The sequence below is a fragment of the Myxine glutinosa genome, chromosome 1 (genome assembly GCF_964187855.1).
Source record: "Myxine glutinosa chromosome 1, kmMyxGlut1.1, whole genome shotgun sequence".
Classification (NCBI taxonomy): domain Eukaryota; kingdom Metazoa; phylum Chordata; class Myxini; order Myxiniformes; family Myxinidae; genus Myxine; species Myxine glutinosa.
Window position 1 is genome coordinate 343087529 of NC_136261.1, and position 14991 is coordinate 343102519.

The following is a 14991-nucleotide window of genomic DNA, read 5'->3' on the forward strand; positions in this document are numbered from 1 at the left end:
CTCCAATCGCTCACCCTGAGCATCCATCCGGTTCCCCATTACCCCCAATTGCTCACTCTGCAGTTTGAGGGACGCCTGCATTTGCGCCATAAATTGCTCCATGAGGGCCTGCATTTGGGCCATCCCTCCCACTTGTGCAGCGGGTGCGGCCGCCATAGCCATGTGCGAGGCGCCATTTTGCGCGCCCGTAACCTCGTGCGCGAGGACGCCATTTTGCGAACCTGCCGCCCTCACTGCTTCGCTCTCCTCATGTCCCTCAATTTGGTCCTGGATCGACCCTGCCTCACTCTCCTCTACCGGAACCCAGCCGTCTTGATCTGCCATAGCGCGACTTTCAAAATTCGGGTTTTTATTTTAAAACAAAACAAATTTCACCGTTAATAATTTCGAGCGCGTGAAGCGCGCTTCGGGTCCAATCCCACTTCCCGACACCAGTCCGACTTCTAGGGGTTCATCTGTGAGTGTTTTAGGGGGGAAAAGTGAAATTTTTGGAAATAAAAGTTGAATTTTTTGAAATTGCTCTATACTATAGTGCCTAAGCCTTTAATGAGTGCCTAAGCCTACGTCAAAGGTATGATCCCTGACAGACCCCCCATTCCTTCAAGGATGTCGGGAAGTGTTTAGGTTCCCACCAAAAAAAAAACAAAAAAACATTTGATTTCTTCAAGATGCCAACAGCAGTCAGGCGCAATTAAAAATTGGGGGGGGGGGGGGGGGCGCCAATTGTAATGAATTCGAACCGTGCTGAGCACAATAACACTAATTTTATACTTCACCAATCGTGAATGAACGTTCCATCGTCCTGCACATGTACTCCAATATGGCCGCGAGGTCCTACGTGTGCACAAATGAAGACGTCACTAAACACCCTGCATTGGCAGTACTTGCAGGTAGCCTCTGTGTGGATTAGTGGTCGCATCAGGTGTTCGTGTAGCGCAGGCATGCTGGATTGCTGGGCTGAATGGCCTCCTCATGCGCCAGAGGTCCTTGTTATCTCTGGACATCCCACAGACGGTAACATATCCATAGTATATTGACCATGGCAGTATAGTTAGTTTACAATAATTCTTTGTTGTTAGTCAGATTGCAAGTCAATATTGATAGTCATTCGACAGTACAATATATACAGAGGTGCAGTACATCTTCAATGTAGGAGTAAGACGAAATAAATTTGTTTTGAATGTGAGAATGAATTTCACCATTCGGGAGAACGGAAATACGATTTTCGATCCGGAAGCGGTGCGAGTATGAAATTGCTGCTGCAGACTGCAGTCATTGACATGCAGCATGTAATAAGTACTTGTCTGCGTATGTGTAACATCGTGAACAGAGCGCGTTGAGACATACCGAGCCTGAAGCTGGTGGCCACGGCTCGCTATGGTGGGTTTTGCTGTGTGTTTCTGGCGTGAAGGTTCCATGTTTATTATATGCATGCTTTATTGTAATTGTTCATTGTTCATTGACATTGTTCATGACATCCTGAGAGTGATAGATGTTTTACTTTTGTTTTTTTCTTCTTTTTTTTTGCAGTATTACTGTTATTCCGACATGTTGAACTGCATCGATGAGCACTATAAAATGTAGCCAACAATTGCCAATTGCTTTGAACGATTCTCAGGAGGTTGTTAGTGTTGCCAGCCTTTGGACGTTTACAATCAGAGCCCTGATTTCTTCGTCACTATCACCACCGGCTTTCTTCGCGTTGCTCAAATGTTGTGTGTGTGTGTGTGTGTGTGTGTGTGTGTGTGTGTGTGTGTGTGTGTGTGTGTGTGTGTGTGTGTGTGTGTGTGTGTGTGTGTGTGTGATAACGATTCGTGTGTATGTATAATCATGGTGTGTGTGTGTGTGTGTGTGTGTGTGTGTGTGTGTGTGTGTGTGTGTGTGTGTGTGTGTGTGTGTGTGTGTGTGTGTGTGTGTGTGATCATGATTCGTGCATGTGTTTGATCATGATTAGTGTGTGTGTGTGTGTGTGTGTGTGTGTGTGTGTGTGTGTGTGTGTGTGTGTGTGTGAGTGTGATCACTATTTGTGTGTATGCATAATCATGATTCGTAGGCCCATTACAATTACCCTTTATAACCCTTTAGATTTACCCATTAGAACCCATTACAATTACCCTTTAAAACTCTTTAGAATTAACCTTTATAACCCATTGAATTACCCTTTATAACCCATTAGAATTACCCTTTGGCACCCATTATAATTACCCTTTGGAACCCATTATAATTACGCTTTGGAACCCATTATAATTACCCTTTGGAACCCATTATAATTACCCTTTGGAACTCGTTAGAATTACCCTTTGGAACACCTTATAATTACCCTTTGGAACCCATTATAATTACGCTTTGGAACCCATTATAATTACGCTTTGGAACCCATTAGAATTACCCTTTATAACCCATTAAAATTGCCCTTTAGAACCCATTATAATTACCCTTTGGAACCCATTAGAATTACCCTTTAGAACCCATTATAATTACGCTTTGGAACCCATTATAGTTACCCTTTGGAACCCATTATAATTACCCTTTGGAACCCGTTAGAATTACCCTTTGGAACCCCTTATAATTACCCTTTGGAACCCCTTATAATTACCCTTTGGAACCGCTTATAATTACCCTTTGGAACCCATTATAATTACCCTTTGGAACACATTATAATTACCCTTTGGAACACATTATAATTACCCTTTGGAACACATTATAATTACCCTTTGGAACCCATTATAATTACCCTTTGGAACCCATTATAATTACCCTTTGGAACCCATTAGAATTACCCTTTAGAACCCATTAGAATTACCCTTTAGAACCCATTAGAATTACCCGTTAGAACCAAATAGAAGTCTTGGTCCGAGGTGGAGGGAGGGGACATTATCAAAGTGTGGGAATTATCCTGTCCATCGGGTTCTTTCCTCGTTCTAACCAATAGATAAGTAGCACCATATTTACATGTTAAGGCAAAATGTTTTTGGTAATTCCATCTTTACTCTTTGAAATAACTATGTTCTGCTCAACTAATAATGTGAAAGCAACATGTTTCCCAATGGGAACTTGCACTAAAAGCTGAAAAAACCCTGGAAGTTCATCTTATAAAGTCTGGTGAGAAAATGACAATTGTAACTTATTTACGTGAAAAAGTAAATAATTACCAAGCTTTCTTTATAATGTTTATTATGCAGGTTACCTTTTCTGCTTCTGAAGAGTCTTTTACTGTGAAGAAAGTTTTGATCCCTTGGCTTGTTGAGGTGACAATCAATTTAGACTAGTGCGTGCTCGGTGCTTCCTGCAGCATGCTGCTTGATATGCGGTAACCATCAATTTAGACGTGTGCGTGCTTCCTGCAGCATGCTGCTTGACATCAGATAATCTGCCGCAGGAAATGGAGAAACTCCATGAGCATACTGTAACTGTACAGTAAACTCCATGACAATTTTCAGTATCCTTCATCAACCAGTCATAACTGGTGGAAAGCAGCCATTTGTCACGAAAGACAGACGTCCTTTTTGTGGTCGCCTTCCTCTTTTTCAATGAACTTTGGCCCTTCAAAGTTTCATCACTCCCAGTTCCGCGTGACGAGCCCCATTACGCCATCACAGTGTTTTGTTTCCGGCTCCTGCTTGGCCTTATTGACGGCATATTGTTGCCATGATGGAAGCGTCTGCAGCAGCACTGCATGCTGCCTTTCCCATCCCTTTTCAAATACTGTCTGGCGGCCGAAAAATACGAGACAAATGGTGTCCCAGGAAGGTTTGAAACTGGACGTGGGACATTTGAGTGAAAAACAGGACGATCCCGTAAAATACGGGACACTTGGTCAGCCTCATGAATGGAGCCTTCCCTGGTCTCGAAGCACCCATATCCATGCAAGCATGGAACCACAACTCATTGTCCAAGCCATCTGGTCATTTGTGCTCAGTTTGTCCCTCCATCCCCTTGGTGGTGACGATCTCGCTCTGCATCACCTCTGGGAATTTGCCTGGGGACACCCTCACTCGCCCAGACATGGTGAGCCTCTGCCATAGGTCGCCATCTCTATCTATGGTCGTGGTCCCACCAAAGTTGTCACATCCGCCCTCGGTGGGAGGGAGTCGACAAAGCGCACCGTGGAAGGGAGTCGGCAAAAGGGAGTCATCCTCGGTGGGAGGGAGTCAACAAAGTGCATGAAGGCCGCATCCCGAACACATGTCGATCAGCATGATACCGGGTGCCACGTGAGTGGCCCTAGGCCTCATTAAAGCTGATGTTTTCGGCTTGGTCTTCGCTCCCGATTTTCGATCACACCAAAGCTCGGTCCCTTTCTTCCTCAGTGGGAGGAAGTCAGCAAAAAGGAGTCGCCAAAGCTCGGTCCCTCATCCTTGAATGGAGGGAGTCACCAAAGTCCATCAAACTGCAGGCCTTGGCTGCGTCGCAAACACATGTCAAATGGAAAAGGATCCAACAACAAATTGTTCTCCTGGTGCTTGGTGACCTTGAGCTGGCTGCCTTACCTTAGCCAAATGGCTAAAAGCAAGTTCATAACCCCACAGATCGAAGCATTTGCCACCGGAAGCACACCCTGTTACGTTTTATTCTATATCTTGCTCCAGACAATGCAAAATTGAAGAGAAATGCCACTTTGGTTGAGTCTATGTGGTACTTTAACCTCACCATATTGGCAATAATTAATGCTGGAATGCATGACAAATGCAACTTAAAAAATCCCAAATCCACGGTTACCAAAATAGTTTGCTTGATTATTGTAGATCTCATTAAGATGTATCCAAAAATATATTTGGGTGATTTTTTTTTGTAGCCCTCCCTGCGAGTTATTTTGTCCTAAACCTGTTAAAAATAGCAAAAACTCACAATATCAGAGTGGTTAATGACCAGTGGGGAGACTTGAAACCAAAAGTTTTTCACAAAATTTGGAAGTGGTACGCAACGTTTTTACAGCAACACTAACATTTTAGGACTTGCAAGGTAGAGAGTTGGGCTGAAGTTCAAATACAACTTGTCACTTACCCCATGTCTGGGAACTTTCCAAAAGTGAGTTTGGGGCACCTGATGTATTTTTCCCCTCAAAAGTTCTATTCATTAAACATTGATGTTTAATGATGGGGTCGAGCAACAAAATTCCTCTTTTCTGGTTGAGTTGCCATCGAATGACCCCTTTATTTGGGGTGAGGCAATTGCTGATTAGAAAACCCATGTTGATTAAGAAACTCAAATGAAGTCGGTTATGCTTATCGAGGTCCACATTGTCACCTCCACCACCGAAGGTGGATGGAGGTTATGTTTTCACCCCTGTCTATCTGTTTGTCTGTTTGTTTGGCTGTCGATGAACAAGATATCTCAAAAAGATGTAGATGGATTCGGACGAAATTTGGCAGAGAGGTAGTGTATGTCAAAAGGACGAAATAATTAGATTTAGGTGAAGATCCGGATTTGTATCCGGGTAGTAGAATTTTTAAAGCGATTCTTCACCATTGAGAGATTGGGCCAAGAGCGATATAATAGCAAGATATCTCAAAAAGTTATGGACGGATTTGGACAAAACTTGGTGACCAGTTGTGTGTGACAAGGACGAATCTATTCGATTTTGGTGAATATCTGAATATGGATTCGGATATGTGAATTATTGAATTTTTAAGTGATTCGTCACCATCGAGTGATAGGGCTTAAACCGATACCTCAAAAAGTTATGGACGGATTTGGACAAACCTTGGTGGATCGGTTGGGTGCATTACAAGGACGAATCGATTCGATTTTGGTGAAGTTCTGAATATGGATTCGGATACGGGGATTATTGAATTTTAAGTGATTCTTCACCATTGAGAGATTGGGCCAAAAGCGATTATATAACATGACATTTTAAAATGTTATGGACGAGTTATGACTAAACTCGGTGGGTAAGTTTGTTAGGTGACAAGAACAAGGTGATTAGATTTTGGTTCAGGTCCAGATCTCGATCCAGCCTATCAGTGGGATAAAAAAACAGAAACTGTTCAGCCTGGCGGAGGTATGCGCTCTACCGAGTGCCGTTCTATTTGTTGAATGTTTTTGTAAGTCATCCTGAATCATGATTTATGTCTGAATCCCTTTCGTTTATCTGTGGTACATCAGATTCGAATTGCAGCTTTAAATGACAGCATTTCACATGGCGATGACCGAGAAGAAGCCTTTGAGGGGGGGAAAACCCGAACAAAGGAAGCACAGGTTCGACATTTGCTTATAATACACAATGCTCGCTATTTATGTTATTAGGTGCTCGTCTTCACGGCAATCCATTATTGCCTGTAATCCCCAAAAGTATTTAATTCCCACCCAACAACTGTTCCTCATCCCACTGGAATTTATAGGAAGCAGAAGCCATGGCTTTGTACCACCAAGCACTGGATCTACAAAAAAGAGACCAGAGGGAAGAAGCAACTAAGGTCTATAAGCAGTTGCTGACTACTCCTTTGTTGCAAGAGGTGAGCTCAAGATGAGCAATGGATTCTTAAATCTGTCGTAGTTGATGGGTTTTGCATTTCAACAATTCCAGTTCTGTTTCTGTTGCACCTTTACCCATGATATTTCACAGCTTTAGGTTATTATTTTTTCTGGACTTGATGGAGCGAACTATGACCCATCCATTGCATATTTTCTACAAGCAAAATCGATGTTCTTGATTGACATTACACTTGGTGATTTAGAAAAAAATATTTTTTACCTTCGTCACCTATGGTGAACGAAGGTTATGTTTTACCCGTCTGTCTAAAACACATGGGCACTGCTAGGACTTCAAGGAAAGAAGTCGGTATTTCAAAAAAGTGGATCTGGGGTGAAATTAACGGGGGTAGAAAAGGTCAAGGATGAACAGCTGTTTTAAAGACCTGGAGGGAGGAGTGGGATTGAAGAGAGTGTGGGAGATTGTTCCAGAGGCGGGGGAAAAGAGGAATGAAAGAGTGAAGTTTGCCTGTTTGTCACTCGCCTACAGGTCACAATTCTAAACCGGTCATCATGAAATTTCACCAAGTTGTAGAGGTTGTCACCATTGAGAAGCTCATTGATTTTGATGTCAAAGGTCATCTGGAGGTCAAATTTCTAAAATCGTCATTTTTTTATCCGATTAACTTGAAAATTGAACAGCAGTTGTATAGTGCCTCACTGAATTGGGAATCTAACTATTTAAGGTCAACTCTAGGTCAAACTGCTAAAATCATCAATTTTCATCTCAAAAATCGTCATTTTTCATCCTATTGACATGAGCTTTGATCAAGATCGTCAATTTTTATCTTGAAATGGGCAATTTTATGGATCACTGGCAACCTTTTTTGCGAGGGGGAGGTGTGGATTTTGCAAGTATCGTGCTCTCCATGACGTCTTCTTGTTTGATTGTTTGTCTGTGAGCAGGATATCTCAAAGTTGTGGATAGATTCTGATGAAACTTGGTGGACGTCTTGGGTGTGTTACAAGGAAAAATTGATTCAACTTTGGTGAAGATCCGGATGTGGATCCAGAAACAATAATCCTTCATGTGATTCTTCACCATTGAGTGAAAGAGCCACAAACGATATATAGCACGATATCTCAAAAAGTTAGACTGATTTGGACAAAACTTTGTGGATGGGTTGGGTAGGTGACAAGGAACAAGCGGATTACATTTTGGTTAAGATAAGGATGTAAATCTGGACTATTGGTGGGATACAAAATGTAAACTTTTCAACATGGTGGAGGTATGAATGAGCTGTACCAATTTGCGTTCTAGTTAAAAAAATATTTAAGTATTTGTACGAAGTAAGATTGGGCATTAAAGTTTATCTCATAACATTGTGTTGTGTCGTTGGGTGAGTAGGCTCTGGTGGGAGAAGGAGACGTAGAAGGCGCTGTTGGAAGGAGACCTGATTTGTTGCTCAAGTACTCGGCTTTTAAGAACTTGGCGCGATTGGCTGAGCAAGATTCGGAATCGACCAAAGCCCTGAATTACTACCTCGAGGTAAACCTGGCTGATTGTTGCTCTTTTTAAATTTTTTTTATTCTATCGATCAAATATGGACGTTAAGATTTTTGTGTGATCGTTAATGTAAGTTAAATATCGGTATTAAGCTGGTTGCCATCCATCAATGGGGCTTTTGGAGATGTATCACCACCATTTGTCTGTTTGATTCATACATTGTATACCAACCCCACCTTTTGTGAAACGAACAGCTATATTAGTCCCCCCCCCATTCCCCTCCACCCCAAAACCTTCTTTAGAAAAGTCAAGAATACATGCAGCTACTATTACATTTAAAGCTTCGCCTGAGGACAAACCGATCAAAAATTAAAACCAACTTTAATAATGGTGTCATATATATCCAACACCTCCCGTCATGCCATTGGATAAGGGTGGTTTTCCCTCAGCATTGTTATTGCCACCATTGCTCCCGTCATTGTCATTACATCTGAGTATTGTTTCCCTCATCATCATCGTCATCTCCACCACCTTCCACAGCATGGACACCATGGACACCATAATCGTAGTCGTGTTATTTTTTCCAGATTGCTGTCTTTCCCATTCCTTTGCCTAACCTTGTCACCTCTCCATCCACCCAACCGCTACGATTTGCAGGCAGTACAGCTGGACAGCTCTGATGTGAGCCTATGGCAGCGGCTCGCATCGGTGGCATGCAGCCTTTCCCTACTTCCTCTTGCACGCTATGGATGGCTTCAGGGTCTTGAGCGAAATCCTGGCCACTGGCCATGCCTGAATGGCCTTATGACTGTTCTCTATGCACTGGGCGACCACACCAGTCAGTACATTTTATTGGGATAGACGGGGCGAGTTTAGACTTTTTTTTAATGCCTCCGCCGACAAAGGCATCGGAAGCATTATGTTTTTGGGTTGTCCGTCCGTCTGCCTGTCTGCCTGTCTGTCTATCCGTCCATCCGTGATGGGTTTTCGTTACCGTGATAATTTGAGGATGGCTGAAGGGATCTAAGTCAAGCTTGGTGCATGTATGTATATTGACGTAAAGATGAACTGATTATATTTTGCTGTCATGAGGTTAAAGGTCAGAGGTCATGTTAGGTTAAAATCCAGTTCACATGATACCTTGTGAACCAGTGATGGGATTTTGACCAAAGTTGGTACAAGTATTATGATGTAAAGATGAAGTGATTTGATTTTGAGGTCAAGAGGTCAAAGGTCAGAGTCTGTAATAGGTTTATAACTTGAGAACGGCTGAAGGGATCCAAGTCAAACTTGGTACATATATGTATAATAATGTAAAGATGAACTGATTAGAATTTACGATCAAAAGGCCAAATGTCAGATGTCAAATTCAGTAAAAATGCTGTAACCGAGCTAACTTGTGAACCAGTCATGGGATTTTCACCAAACTTAGTGCAAATACAAATTATAATGAAAAGATGAACTGATTAGATTTCAGCATCAAAGGTCAGAGGTCATGTTAGGTAAAAATATGATACTTGAGAACAGCCGAGTGGATTTAAATCAAACTTGGTACAAGTATGTATAATGATGTAATAAGGTCCACGGAGGCATATCGGTCGACGTCGTGATGTTTTTTTAGCTGTTTTGACTGTACTTTTTACAACATCGCTCTTATGCTGAGAGAGGGCCATGCTCATACATTGCATGCAAGACAAAGACAGTAGTAAACGTAATTTTATTTCAACATAAATAATTACAAGGAAATTTGGAATTGTTTTGAAAAAAAAAAACAACGCATGGAATATGGGATTTGAACCTGGGTTTCCTGCATCGTCAACCAGGGGTTTGGATGGGAACATTAACAGGCCAATCTAATTTTTTTGATTAAGGAATGGAAACTAGAGGACATGCAGTTTTTGGTATGTACTTTTTATCTTATCATACAGCTTTGCTTGCCAATTTGTGAAATAATTTCGTTGTTCATGGTGATGATTTTATTTGTGCCACTCACGTTCAAAGTAATGTGACATATTTATGCCATTTTTTGGTATGCAGTCTCTGCTCACGGAGGAGCTAGAATGCAGGACATAACAGAATGAAAATAACTTTAGGAAGTGAGGGGGAACACACCAACAGCAGAACTGAGGGACAAAAGATAGTGATACTTTGAGGGATAAGTCACATGGGAAAGATTGAGAGCAAGGGGAGAATGCAAGAGGTGAACAAAATGGAGACAACTGCAAACTCTCAATCTAGTAGGGTCAATATACGAAAAAAAACTCACCTAACCCCAAAAATTTTGATACAAAAGGTTTTTCAATGGATTCTGGTACCATTGGGCATGCTAAATAACATACTAAAAATGTAGTAACATCTGAAAATGAAAGGAGTCATTTTCAGGATGGCGTCCAAGATGGCCGCCGGGAGCTTGAAATGGCCATATCTCACTTATTATTCAACCTAGAAAGGTGGTTTTGGTGTCTAACCCTAGGTTTTAGGGCCCAAGGAATCCAATTGAATCAATAAAATTACCATCGGTTAATTATTTCTTGACAAGTCCAAGATGGCATCCCAAGGTGACATCCTGATCCACTAAAATGGCTCTGTCGAATAGTAGTCAACCTAGAGAGATATTTTCAGTGTGTATACCTAGGTTTAAGGCACCCAGGAAATCATCAAAATTACTTAAATAAGCACAAAGTAATCAGGTAATCCAGTAAGCCAGGTTTACCAGCCCATTAGGCATTTGTTGTCTTATATAGTTAGTCGCTATTCATCGTCATCCTCCGACTCCTCTGGGAGAAACTTGTTATGTGGATTGTCACATTCTTCAAGTTGGCATGGTCCACAGGCAGTAGTACATGGTAGTCCATATCGTCTACAAGAGCAGCGGAGTGTCTTGCAGGCAGTGGAGCAGTTACAATGAATGACCTTCAAGAGACTGTCTGGAGTCCATACCGTTCCTTCAGCTGTCTTTTTAGGTATTGATTACCATAGGGGAGGGAATCGGCCTTAGACAAATACTCTTTCATTTTACACCTAAGGTCAGAAACAGTCAGCTGTTCTTCATCATTCGCTGCAAGGTATGCACACATCTTTGATAAGGCTTGCTCTTGGTCCTCATCTTTTGGCCTTCCAGATTTCCTCCACTTTGGATCAGGATCTGTCTGAAATTGCAGGGGTATATGACGGCCACACCTGAAATGGCTGCTACAATCTTGATTATACACGCAGTCTGCAGCGTGTAGATCCCCATGATAGTATTCAATTCTACCTTTGACCTTGAAAGACCACTCATCTTGCCGGTTGTCACAGCATAGCAATATTTTCTTTGCAAAGATATCAGTTTTCACATAACTATAGTCTGCACTTCCTTCCTGAACACTAGTGCTGCAGAAAAGGCAATCAGTTTTGCTATTGAACGGACCTTCAGAAACCCTAGTACTCCTTTTAGTGGTACTGGATTCACCACTCTGTTTCCTCTTTAAATGAAGATCAATTTCTATACTGTTTGTGTACATTTTGCGACAGTTCAAATGCACTTTACAGCCAGCAGTCCCAGCAATGGTGTCACCTCTCCGAACACTAGCTTCATTGATCCCATCAGCACCCTTTTGGCGAATCTTGCCTACATCACCTCCATCTTCCAATTTGCCTTGACAAATGAGATAGATCTGGTCACTGCAGGATGCACTCATCTTGTACCTTGAAGAAAAAAAGAAGAAATTAATACACGTATGATTAGTGCCTTTACAAAATCATAACGAAATGCAAATAGCCTCTAGAATGGTCAATATATGGAAAGTAACCACCTAACCCCCCAAAATTAGTACAAAACAAAACAAAACAAAATTAGAACAAAATTAGACTTCCAAATTCTTTTTGTTTCCTGAAGATGGCCACTGACAGTTAACTGAGAGTTAACTGTGACAAAATTTGAATATACAACACATGGAATTTTCCACACCCTTGAATATACTCAAATTGCCAAAAAGCCACCCTTATGGGTGGCACAGTACTACTACCCTGAACACATGGAGTGCCCTCCCCCCCCCACCCCAGGCTATAGCTGGGAAAAGTTGTGTACATTTCTTTTGGAAATGTCTAAAAAAATATGGATTTTGTTTATGCATACATGTACCAAATAATTTACTTATTCCTTTTGAGATGAAAATAAATTGTTTGTCAGATTTTTCAGCCCCCCCCCCTCCCCAATATAAAATAGTCTGTCCCTTGCCATAACCTCTCAAGCTTTGTACAAACCTTTGTCTGTAATGATCACTGAATACTGTGGACTGGAGTCACAGGTGGCAGTGGTGTAGACACATTACACTCTTATCTCCAATCTGAAACACACACTTGGTTCATTAGCTGGTGAGTCGGAGGATGACGATGAATAGCGACTAACTGTATAAGACAACAAATGCCTAATGGGCTGGTAAACCTGGCTTACTGGATTACCTGATTACTTTGTGCTTATTTAAGTAATTTTGATGATTTCCTGGGTGCCTTAAACCTAGGTATACACACTGAAAAAATCTCTCTAGGTTGACTACTATTCGACAGAGCCATTTTAGTGGATCAGGATGTCACCTTGGGATGCCATCTTGGACTTGTCAAGAAATAATTAACTGATGGTAATTTTATTGATTCAATTGGATTCCTTGGGCCCTAAAACCTAGGGTTAGACACCAAAACCACCTTTCTAGGTTGAATAATAATTGAGATATGGCCATTTTAAGCTCCTGGCAGCCATCTTGGACGCCATCTTGAAAATGACCCCTTTCCGGAAGTCGGATGTTACTAGATTTTTAGTATGTTATTTAGCATGCCCAATGGTACCAGAATCCATTGAAAAACCTTTTGTATCAATTTTTTGGGAGTTCAACCATATATTGACCCCTCTAATCACAGAAGTAGAAGGAATTAGTCAATTAAATCACATTTTCTGCGAGTTGATCTTGGATACTTTGGTCCATCATACTTCTTTGTCTGGAAGCGATTAGTAGACCCAGAATATGTTTTTTGCAAACTCTGTTTTTATTTATTTATCATTATTATTTTCATTGAATTGGACCTTCAAACATTTATGTTAGATTGTGAGTGCCACAACTATGATTTTGCTTTCTATGAAACAAACTCCACCTTTGTCCAATAATGCCAAAGCTTAAGGGATTTCCTCAGTAAATTTATTAAAAGCATGCAAAAATGAAATTGCCCAGTTCCTGTTGTTTAAAAAAAAAAAAGAAAATGGTTTACTCGAGTCAGATTGAATTTATCTTTTTTATCAAAATTTATAATTTTCACTTTCTTCACCCACCTTTTGTATCTCCATGAGTTGTAAGGGGGTAAAGCTAGACTAGGTAAACATAAACCTACAGTCTAGGTAACTCTCACCCACCGCACTATGTACAGTGTTTATTCACGGGAAAAGGTACATGTAGGTGGCACGAGCTGTCACTCTCCCAAACACAACCAAATATATATCCTATTCTCCTTTGTAATAACTGGTCTATGGATTAAAGTACAATGTTCAGGCCCCACACACCTGCGGTGTGGCCCTTTGGTGTTGTGCGGTGCCTCCGTGCCATCCGCTCTGCCCACTGAAAATGTTGTGAAATTTTTATTTTTACACAAGATCGCATATTTTCACCTTTTTATATGATCTGCTTTCATTATATTCTCATCTGTTCTGATCTGATCTGCTCCCTCCCTCTCTCACCCTCCCTCTGTTCTCTCCTCTCTCCTCCACTCCTCTTTCTCCCCTCCCCTCTCTCTCCATCTCCCCTCTCCCTCTCAGCTATCCCTCTCACACCCATCCCTCTGCTCCCTCTCTCCTCTCTCACTCCTCTCACCCCTCCCTTTCTCACCCCTCCCTCTCTCACCCCTCCCTTTCTCACCCCTCCCTTTCTCACCCCTCCCTCTCTCACCCCTCCCTCTCTCACCCCTCCCTTTCTCACCCCTCCCTTTCTCACCTCTCCCTTTCTCACCCCTCCCTTTCTCACCCCTCCCTTCTCACCCCTCCCTTTCTCACCCCTCCCTTTCTCACCCCTCCCTTTCTCACCCCTCCCTTTCTCACCCCTCCCTTTCTCACCCCTCCCTTTCTCACCCCTCCCTTTCTCACCCCTCCCTTTCTCACCCCTCCCTTTCTCACGCCTCCCTCTCTCACGCCTCCCTCTCTCACGCCTCCCTCTCTCACCCCTCCCTCTCTCACCCCTCCCTCTCTCTACCCCTCCCTCTCTCACCCCTCCCTTTCTCACCCCTCCCTTTCTCACCCCTCCCTTTCTCACCCCTCCCTTTCTCACCCCTCCCTCTCTCACCCCTCCCTCTCTCACCCCTCCCTCTCTCACACCTCCCTCTCTCACCCCTCCCTTTCTCACCCCTCCCTTTCTCACCCCTCCCTTTCTCACCCCTCCCTTTCTCACCCCTCCCTTTCTCACCCCTCCCTTTCTCACCCCTCCCTTTCTCACCCCTCCCTTTCTCACCCCTCCCTCTCTCACCCCTCCCTCTCTCACACCCCTCCCTCTCTCACACCTCCCTCTCTCCACCCCTCCCTCTCTCACCCCTCCCTCTCTCACCCCTCCCTCTCTCACCCCTCCCTCTCTCACCCCTCCCTCTCTCACACCTCCCTCTCTCACACCTCCCTCTCTCTACCCCTCCTCTTTCTCCCCTTCCCTCCCACCTTTCTGTCCCACCCCTCTCTCTCAGACCCCTCTTTCTATCTCCCACCATCACTTGATATTCCCATCAGCTAAGCGACGGGTGGTATTTGCTGGTATAGAATATAATTAAAGTAATAGAGCATACCATAGGATCACAACTCAGAATAATATGTTTGACCCATTTGACCCATTTGGAATGTTCTCTAATTTTGACCATCATCTTTTTTTCTCATGCCTTACCTTGATTGACTGCACAGCCTGTTTGTATTATATTAGCCAAGCATTGATGAAGGATTGTGGCTGTGCCAAGGCACTGGCTTTACGGGAGCAGATATTTCGCGAGTACCCATCGTTACGAGTTGAATCCATCTCAATGTTTGCTGATTGGTGAGTGAACTGCACAAACTTTAATTTTTTTTCTCTAACATA

The 14991-nt window shown here is 42.7% G+C and overlaps 1 protein-coding gene across 2 annotated transcripts in view; it reads left to right on the forward strand.

Moving 5' to 3' along the window:
• The first annotated feature begins 1245 nt into the window (after window positions 1-1245).
• The window catches only part of LOC137412890 (calcineurin-binding protein cabin-1), a 180766-nt gene continuing 167020 nt past the window's right edge, over window positions 1246-14991 (forward strand). For both annotated transcript variants that reach the window (XM_068098225.2, XM_068098230.2), the window contains exons 1-6: window positions 1246-1380; window positions 6106-6198; window positions 6342-6455; window positions 7820-7960; window positions 8576-8756; window positions 14820-14949. In XM_068098225.2, coding sequence (XP_067954326.2) covers window positions 1378-1380; window positions 6106-6198; window positions 6342-6455; window positions 7820-7960; window positions 8576-8756; window positions 14820-14949 — 662 coding nt within the window. In that variant the 5' untranslated portion in view covers window positions 1246-1377. The remainder of the gene's footprint in view (window positions 1381-6105; window positions 6199-6341; window positions 6456-7819; window positions 7961-8575; window positions 8757-14819; window positions 14950-14991) is intronic.